At 48.1% G+C, this 9835-nt stretch overlaps 1 protein-coding gene across 1 annotated transcript; it reads left to right on the top strand.

Moving 5' to 3' along the window:
- The first annotated feature begins 6516 nt into the window (after positions 1-6516).
- On the top strand, positions 6517-7871 carry LOC106798528 (uncharacterized). Its single transcript, XM_014775125.1, has 4 exons — positions 6517-6609; positions 6741-6925; positions 7031-7562; positions 7734-7871. The coding sequence occupies exons 1-4, from the start codon at positions 6517-6519 to the stop codon at positions 7869-7871; spliced, it is 948 nt and encodes a 315-aa protein (XP_014630611.1).
- The last annotated feature ends 1964 nt before the right edge of the window (positions 7872-9835 follow it).

Consider the following 9835-nt stretch of genomic DNA (forward strand, 5'->3'; position numbering starts at 1 on the left):
TGGGCTCTGTTCATGGACGTCCTGACGCTCTTGATCTTCGAAGTGGTCCTCTTTCCAAACGTAGATGGGTTGGTGGACTTGGCAGCAATTGATGTTTTTCTTGCCTTTCACGACCGCAAGGAAAGCCTGGTTGTTGCTATCTTAGCTGATCTATATGACACATTTGACCAAAGATGTGAGAAGAACAGTGCAAGGATCGTTTGCTGTACACCGGTCCTCTATGTATGGTTGGTTTCACACCTTTTCTGCCAAGAGGTGAGACACATTTGTCCACTAGAAGGCCACCGCTCATGCACCGAGAAGAAGGAGGCAAACTGGGATCGACTCTTAGCAAGCAAAGAAGGACCGTCTGTCAGTTGGTTCCCCCGATGGAAAGAAGGAAGAACCAGGATTCTTATTTCGTGCGGAGGATTTCCAAATGTTCCCTTAATGGGGACGAGGGGTTGCATTAATTACAATCTCGTCATCGCCATAAGACAACTTGGCTACCCTATGAGGGGGGCACCATTAGAGGAAGACCTCACACCTTTTATTGCGCGAGGTTTCAATAGCTCCAACGCGGGGGTGCTTCAGAGGGTCTGCAAGGCATGGGGAATGGTGCAAAAGAAGGATGAAGAACTTATGGGAAGTAGCAACGGGCCCATTGGCGGTTACCATAAGTGGTTGAAAGCCTACGCACAAGGTCTGGATTGGCTCCCGAATTTGAGAGCCATTAAAGAGGTGGAGGTTGAAGCTCCGGAAGAAGACGAAGAGGTACAAGCCCTCAGAACAGAGCTTGAGAAAGCCAGAGCAATCAAAGAAAAGTTCAAGTCAACAGCCGTTAGGATCCGAAAAGAGAACGCCGAACTGAGAGACGTCAACATAACCACCACCATGGTTGTTAAACTCGCGATTCTACGTAGAATCGTGGAGGTTCCGTAAACTCGACTCGTAGAATCGAATCGTAAACTCGTAAGAGTTTACTCAAAAGGGCAACAACAGAACCCACTACCCAAAAGGCAGCAACAAAACCCACTACCCACCCTTGATGAAGCCAGAATTTCAATCAACAGATAATTTGTCCATGTTCGGAGGACCACCTTAGCATTGCCAGAATTCAACACTAAGCATCGTTTCAAACTTTCAATTAACAAAGATTTCAATTAACAAATACTCCCTTAATTTAGCAATAGAACCCAAAACTCAACACTACAATGAAGCTAACAATAGCCTTGCTAGAATTTCAATTAACAGATACTTCCTTAATAAGCATCATTTCAAACTTTCAATTAACAGAGATGAATTAACAAAGAAGCTTTGAGAAAGAAAACACCTTAGCGCGTCGTGGAGCAAAGCTTGGAGCTAGGTCAGGAAATGAGGGCTTTCGATGAGTGCGGGCTTTTAAGTTTCAAACAATGACAAGGACCACCACGATGCGATTAGCTCAGCAGTCCAGCACTGCAGCACGACAGCTATGACGACAACCACGACGACGCGAGTAGCTCAACGAGAGTCACTTTGGGGGGTTAGTAGCTTGAACAAGGTAGAGTGAGTGAGTAGAAAGAGTCGCGAGAGTCATTTTCGAGGGTTGTTGTACGACGCCGTTTCGGGTTTTCATAAACTCATGGACTCGGAGCAGACTCGCGAGTCTACCCAAACTCGTCCGAGTCTACGTAAAATCGGACGAGTCTACTCCGGTTTCGATTCTACTTCCGATTTAACTCGCCAACCCTTAGTAGAATCGTAAAATCGTAAGATTTTATGATTTAAATCGAGAGTTTAACAACCATGACCACCACCAAGGCCTTGGAGCAAGAAACCAAGAGGGCCCGCAAGGAAGAACATGGCCGGAACAAAGTTCTAAAGGGCTCTGTGGGGCAGTAACAGCAAACTTAAGCTCCGAAGAGAGGAAATGGACGAATACGCCCGAGTGTACGTGGAAAAGGAGGCTAGGGGAAGGGTGATTGACTCATTACATCAAGAAGCGATGATGTGGATGGACCAGTTTGCTCTTACTTTGAACGGGAGTCAAGATCTTCCCTGATTATTGGCAAAGGCCAAAGCAATGGTAGACGCATACTCCGCCCTCGAGGAAATCCACGGGCTCCTCAGCTATTGTCAGCATATGATAGACTTGATGGCCCATATAATTAGGAGCCGTTAGGGAGTTTGTATTGTCACTCAGATCTTGACTAGTTATAACTTTCTGAATAAAATGAGTTTATCCCATGATTTCACTCCAAAAACCAATGTGAATCAAATGACTCCCACACTTTATCTCTAGCATGCATTAATTCCTCATTACGTACTCCTCACATTTGGTCTCTTTAGGAAAGACGCCATAACTAACTGTGCCCCAAGGCATCCCTATCGCACCAGATCCAAGTCTAGGATGATGGGTAACCTAGAGGAAGTACAGGAACAGATGAAAGTCAACATGTCGATTTTGAAAGAACAAATGGCTTCTATGATGGAAGCCATGTTGGGAATGAAGCGACTAATGGAGAGTAACGTGGCCACCGCCACCACTACTAGCATGGCTGCCGAGGCAGACCCGGCTCTCTCGACTGTTGCGCAACATCCCGTTCCAAACATTGTGGGACGAGGGAGAAGCACACTGGGCCATGTCAACAATCCCCATCTGGGGTACAACCGAGGTGCTTACCTCTACGGTTTACCACCCAACTACACACCACTAGCCATGCATGAAGACGCGGGTCACGTTACTCCCTTCATCCTCGAAGGGGAGCCTCCTCAGCATCCTGATGGGGTCCACGAGGATCCTCAAGAGCACACTTAGGGAGACGTCGACTCCTACTCCCCATTTCCCGCTAAGGGGCCGGCGCCCAATGCACTACCTCAACCCAACATCACAGGAGAGCCTCGAACCCACCCAACGCAGCCAATGGTTCTGTCTGTGGGAGGGCCGCCCCCGGCAGCGGAAGGAAAGGAAAAACTTAATCTCATCAAAGAAAGATTGAGGGCCGTTGAAGGATTCAACAATTATCCTTTCGTAGACATGACCGACCTGTGCCTGGTGCCGGACGTCGTCATCCCTCCGAAGTTCAAGGTACCTGACTTCGATAGGTACAAAGGGACGACGTGTCCTAAGAATCACCTAAAAATGTAGTGTCTAAAGATGAGTGCATATTCTAGGGATGAGAAGTTATTAATGCATTTCGTTCAAGATAGTTTGGCTGGGGTAGCAGTCATCTGGTACACTAACCTAGAAGCTTCCCGCATCCGCACCTGGAAGGATCTGATTACGGCCTTCCTTAGGCAGTATCAGTACAACTCTGACATGGCTCCCGACCGAACTCAGCTGCAAAACAAGAGTAAACGAGAACACGAGTCTTTTAAAGAATACGCTCAGCATTGGAGAGACCTAGCAGCGCAAGTGGCCCCTCCCATGGTCAAGAGAGAAATGGTTACTATGATAGTGGATACCTTGCCTGTATTTTACTATGAGAAATTAGTGGGCTACATGCCCTCTAGCTTCGCGGACTTGGTATTCGCTAGAGAAAGGATCGAGGTGGGTTTGAAGAGGGGAAAGTTCGATTACGTCTCCCCCACAGGTGCCAACGGTAGGAGGACCGGAACAACTGGGGTAAAGAAGAAAGAGGGAGATGCCCATACCGTTACTTCAACGCCTGCGTGGCCCAAGCCACCACAAACCCTCCACGGTACCCATCAATATGCACAACATCACCCGAGCTTTTCGGCTCTTCCGACTCAGCGCTCGCCCAGCTAAGGGCGCCCACGACCCCACAGAGGGGGGCTCCTCAGGCTCTGGCTCCAACCCAGCCTCACTCGGCCAACAATGCCCACCTTGACGTGGGCTCCAACAGAGCGAGGAACTTTTTGCCAAGGCAGGCTCAGAGTTTCACCCCGATCCCAATGACGTATGAGGACCTCTTGCCATCTCTCATCGCCAACCAATTGGCCATGGTGATTCCAGGAAGGATCTTCCAGTCTCCGTTCCCGAAGTGGTATAACCCTAGTGCAACCTGCACATACCATGGGGGAACCCCAGGCCACTCGGTCGAATAGTGCTTGGCCTTGAAGAACAAGGTCCAAAATTTGATAGAAGCCGGATGGTTGACATTTCGAGAGGACGGGCCCAACATAAAGACAAACTCGCTTGCCAATCATGGAGGGGGAGCTGTTAATGCCATCGAGGTGAGTAGGTCGCACGAGCCCAAACATTTGAAGGACGTAACAACCTCCAGAAGGTTTATCTATGAAGCCTTACAAAAGGAGGGCGTGATTCCCCATGACGGGCACAAAGAGGATTCGTGTTTAATGCATTCGGGCATGCGGCATAACATGGAAACATGTTCAGTAGTAACAGATCTATTACAACAAATGATGGACCAAGGCCGGCTTGAGGTCAGCAATGAGGGGGAGGAGGAACAACATATATGCATACAGTCGGCATATAAGGAAGCTCCTAAAAAGCCTAAACCCTTGGTAATACACTTCACCAGGGACACGGCTCCCCAAAGGCCCCAACACCGCTCGGTAGTGTCGAGCGTTAGACCTATTCCTTTTCCTTACAAGAACAGCCGCACATTTCCATGGAGGTATGCCCTTCCGGGCGGTAGGGAGGAAAAAGCTACCGACATCGGCTCACTATCGGCCAAAGTAACCAACATCACTGGGTTGAGCGGCATAACCCGCAACGGTCACGTGTTCACACCCCCCAGCCTGCCAACGCAGCCCATGAACGCTAAAGGGAAAGCAAAGGTGACCGAAGGGAAAAATATCAAGGCGATCCCCGCACTGGACGAGGATGTTCCGACGGAGGAACTTGTCGAAGGAAGAGAGGGCCACGACAAGAAAGAGGTATCACTCGAGGAGGCCAGCGAGTTCCTTCACATTATCCAACAAAGTGAGTTCAAAGTCATTGAACAACTCAACAAGACCCCGGCTAGAGTCTCCCTTCTAGAGCTGCTCATGAGCTCTGAGCCTCACCGAGCTTTGTTGGTGAAGGTTTTGAATGAAGCTCACGTAGCCCAAGACATCTCTGTAGAAGGCTTGGAGGGGATCGTCAATAACATCACAGCTAACAACTACCTCACCTTCACTGAAGAGGAAATCCCCGCCGAGGGGAGAGGGCATAATAGGGCTTTACATGTATCGGTCAAATGCATGGAACACGTTATGGCCAAAGTACTCATCGACAACGGCTCAAGCCTGAATGTGATGCCCAAGAACATCTCGGAAATTCGGGTTAGGCTATAAACCTACGCAGGCTGACGTAAGGAAAAACATCTCGGAAAGGAGGAACAAAGGCCAAGGCCCACGGTCAGGACAACAAGTCAAAGAGGTTCCACCATGCCACATCAGTAGAAGCTTCGTGAGTGCGGGTTTAAGACGCGAAGGACAAGTCGCCGCGATATGCGATGAGGACTCCCCGAGGAGGTTGAATTTGGTATGGCCATGCCCTCCCGGCTTCCAACTAGGGAATTGGCAGGTAGAGAAACGCCCAGAGGTTTACACGACAAGCATAATGTAACCCTTTTAGCTTTAAACTCTACGGTTGGGCCTAGACTTTAGGGTTTCCTTTTGTTAAGGCATTATGTCTTTTGTTCTTGAAAATTATTATATAAAGATCTTTCTTCATCTGTTCTTGCGCCTCCACCCATTCTCATTCATTTGCATGTTTATTTCCTTGTTACGCTTAAATGATGCATATCCGACGACAAGTCCCGTGAAGGCACCAATACCGAGGACCTGGACGTCGATTTCGAGCAAGAAGCGAGTCAGACGGAGGATGAAGAAGGCGAAGATGTAGGACTTCCCTCAAAGCTAGAGAGGATAATTGCTCAGGAGGATCGAGAGATGAAGCCGTATCAAGAAGAGACAGAGCTCGTAGACTTAGGTGTTGGCAGTGAAAAGAAGGAAGTAAAAGTAGGCACGAGTATGACCCCCCCCCCCATCCGTGAGAAATTAGTGGCCCTCCTGAGGGAATACCAAGATGTCTTTGCCTGGTCGTACCAAGACATGCCTGGTTTAAGCCACGACATTGTGCAGCACAGGTTAGCTTCAAACTCCGGTTATTCTCCGGTGAAACAAAAGCTAAGGAGAATGAAACCCGAGATGTCACTGAAGATCAAGGAGGAGGTAAAAAAGTAGTTCGACGTTGGTTTCTTGGCGGTAGCTCGATACCCTGAGTGGGTGGCCAACATTGTGCTGGTCCCTAAGAAGGATAGGAAGGTACAAATGTGTGTGGATTATCGGGACCTGAATCGAGTCAGTCCCAAAGACAATTTCCCTCTGCCGCACATCGATGTCCTCGTAGATAACATATCCAATTTCACTTTGTTTTCCTTCATGGACGGTTTCTCAGGATACAATCAAATAAAGATAGCGCTAGAGGATATGGAAAAGACCACGTTCGTCATCCTGTGGGGAACATTCTGCTATAAGGTGATGTCCTTTGGGCTCAAGAACACCGGGGCAACCTATCAATGGGCTATGGTGGCTTTGTTCCATGACATGATGCACCGAGAGATTGAAGTTTGCGTAGACGACATGATCGCCAAGTCTAAAACTGAGGAGGAACACCTCATTAACCCCGCTAAGTGCACCTTCGAGATCAAGTCGGGAAAATTGATGGGTTTCATCGTAAGTTAGAAAGGAATAGAGATGGACCCCAAAAAGGTAAAAGCCATCCTCGAGATGCCAGAACCACGTACTGAGAAGCAGGTTCGAGATTTCCTGGGCGTTTAAACTACATTGCCAGATTCATATCACAGCTCACAGCTACTTGTGAGCTGCTGTTCAAACTCTTACGCAAGAACCAATCCGTCCACTGGGACGAGGACTGTCAAGAGGCGTTTGGAAAAATCAAACAGCGCCTCATGAACCCTCCAGTACTTATGCCGCTGGTGCCCGGGAGACCTCTCATCCTGTACATGACAGTTTTGGACGAGTCAATGGGGTGCATGCTGGGGCAGCATGACGAGTCCAGAAAAAGAGAACGAGTCGTCTACTACTTAAGTAAGAAGTTCACGGCTTGTGAGATGAACTACTCCTTGCTGGAAAGGACATGTTGCGCTTTGGTTTGGGCGTCCCACCATCTAAGACAGTACATGCTGAGCCATACCACCTGGCTGGTATCTAAGATGGACCCGGTCAAGTACATCTTTGAGAAGCCCGCTCTCACCGGGCGGATCGCTCGATGGCAGGTTTTGCTATCCGAGTTCGACATAGTCTGCGTCGCCCAAAAGGCGATAAAGGGGAGCGCCTCGGCGGACTATTTGGCTCTGCAACCTCTCAATGATTATCAACCCATGCATTCCGAGTTCCTAGATGAGGACATCATGGCCTCATTTAAAGAGAAGCTAGACAAGGACAGAGACAAGTGGATCGTGTGGTTCGATGAAGCATCAAACGTTCTGGGCCATGGCGTTAGGGTAGCATTGGTCTATCCGGACAATCAATGCATACCTTTCACGACTAGGCTTGGTTTCGACTGCACCAACAACATGGCTGAATACGAAGCATGCGCCCTGGGTGTCCAGGCAATAATTGACTTCAACATTAAGCTACTCAAGGTATACGGAGACTTGACGCTGGTGATTCACAAGCTGAGAGAAGAATGGGAAACTAGGGATCACAAACTAATACCCTACCAGACTTATATCAAGGAGTTGGCTGAGTTCTTTGATGAGATCACTTTCCATCATGTTCCCTGAGAGGAAAATCAAATGGCTGATGCACTTGCCACTTTAGCGTCCATGTTCCAGTTGACGCCACATAGAGACCTGCCATACATTGAGTTCATGTGTCGCGGTAGGCCCACACATTGCTGTGTGGTGGAAGAGGAGTGGAACGGTAAGCCTTGGTATTTCAACATCAAGCGAGTACCCACCGGAGGCTTCTGACAACAACAAGAGGACGTTAAGAAGATTGGCGGCCGATTTCTTCTTAAGCGGAAGCGTACTATACAAGAGAAACCATGACATGGTTTTACTTTGATGCGTAAATGCTAAGGAAGCTGAGCACATGCTAGGGGAGGTCCATGAGGGCTCTTTTGGTACGCATGCCATGGCTAGGAAGATCTTGAGGGCGGGCTATTATTGGCTCACCATGGAGAGCGATTGTTGCCTCCATGTAAGGAAGTGTCACAAATGCCAAACGTTTGCGGATAATGTCAACGCTTTGCCCCTTCCATTGAATATATTGGTCACGTCATGGCCCTTTTCCATGTGGGGAGTAGATGTGATCGGCGCCATAGAGCCCAAAGCTACGAACAGACATCGTTTCATCTTGGTGGCAATCGATTACTTTACCAAGTGGGTCGAAGATGCCTCATACGCTAGCGTCACGAGGAGTGTGGTGGTCAGGTTCATCAAGAGGGAGATAATCTGCCCGTATGGTTTGCCAAGGAAGATTATCACAGACAACAACACAAACTTGAATAATAAAATGATGGGGGAAATATGCGAGGAATTTAAGATCCAACACCATAATTCCACACCCTACAGACCCAAGATGAATGGAGCGGTGGATGCAGCCAATAAGAATATCAAGAAGATTATTTAGAAGATGACCGTGTCATACAAGGACTCGCATGAGATACTCCCTTTCGCGCTACATGGTTACCGAACCTCGGTGCGCACTTTAACCGGGGCAACGCCATTTTCGTTGGTGTATGAAATGGAGGTCGTGCTACCGTTTGAGGTGGAAATCCCGTCTTTAAGAATCTTGGCGGAGTCCGGATTAAAGGAGTCGGAGTGGGCCCAAGAACGTTTCGATCAACTCAATCTCATAGAAGGCAAGTATCTGGCCGCTATGAGCCATGGGTGTTTGTACCAAAGATGGGTGAAGAATGCTTTCGACAAAAAGGTACGCTCACGCAGGTTCAGCGAAGAGGACCTGGTACTGAAGAAAGTCTCCCAAGCCCTAAAAGACAATAGGGGAAAGTGGGCCCCAAACTACAAAGGGCCTTTCATCGTAAAAAAGGCTTTCTCCAGAGGGGCCCTTGTGCTCACCAACATGGATGACAAGGAACTACCTTCACCCGTAAACTCCGACGTCGTCAAGCGATACTACGCTTAAGACTTGAGGCAATTAAGGAAGTCGCTGCATGTTTTATTTTCTGTGGTTTCCCCCAGGGATTCCTATCCTCTGTAAATTTTCGTCGCAATCATTTAAAGAACCTGGGATTGATGATTCATTTTTCTGATCCTCGCTTTGTGCCTTAAAAGATGCTTATTCTTTTAATGATCCGAGCCTTTTCGCTTGATCCATGGGGATGCCCCAAGCGCTTAATTAAAACTAAACCTAACAGGCTTTTGCTAAAGAATTATTGCATTTGAAATTGCTCATGCATACACATGCACATGCATTTTTTTATCTTGTGAATCGAAAGACAAGGACAGGATCGTTTCAAGCGATGGTCAATACAGCGCCAAATCCAAGACAGGGATGAACTGAGGTAAGTGGTAGCGTAGCCATGTTTCACTACATAATGCCTTTTCCCACTTAACCAATGCTCAAGGATGGGTACGAGCAGGCACTAGGCTTGTGATCAGTAGATCATCATCCCACGACCGGCTCCACACGTTAAGGAGGCCCTACTGGGAGACAACCTAGTATCCTTTAAAGCTTTTGTCTTTTAGTTCTATAAAGTGATCATCGAATATGCCTAACTTATCCTATGGATTCCGAGAAAACATGCACTGACCCGTAGAGAGCACGTAATTTCTTCTTAAAAAAAAAGGGTTAGCTTTCCTGGGCGAGCACCCCTACACGAATTAGTTAAAAAAGGAGGGGGGGGGGAGTTTCTTCACCCAAAATTTCTCCCTTTCACTCAAGAACGCTATCACCCACAGGATTGGCCATC

The sequence above is a fragment of the Glycine max genome, chromosome 4, assembly GCF_000004515.6.
Source record: "Glycine max cultivar Williams 82 chromosome 4, Glycine_max_v4.0, whole genome shotgun sequence".
Taxonomy (NCBI): Eukaryota; Viridiplantae; Streptophyta; class Magnoliopsida; order Fabales; family Fabaceae; genus Glycine; species Glycine max.

Coding starts and splice junctions, on each gene's coding strand:
- LOC106798528 (XM_014775125.1), top strand. CDS start 6,517: ATGATCGCCAAGTCTAAAACTGAGGAGGAACACCTCATTAACCCCGCT. Junction 6,926..7,030: donor GTTTTGGACGAGTCAATGGG/GTGCATGCTGGG, acceptor CTTGCTGGAAAG/GACATGTTGCGCTTTGGTTT. Junction 7,563..7,733: donor TATACGGAGACTTGACGCTG/GTGATTCACAAG, acceptor TCCATGTTCCAG/TTGACGCCACATAGAGACCT.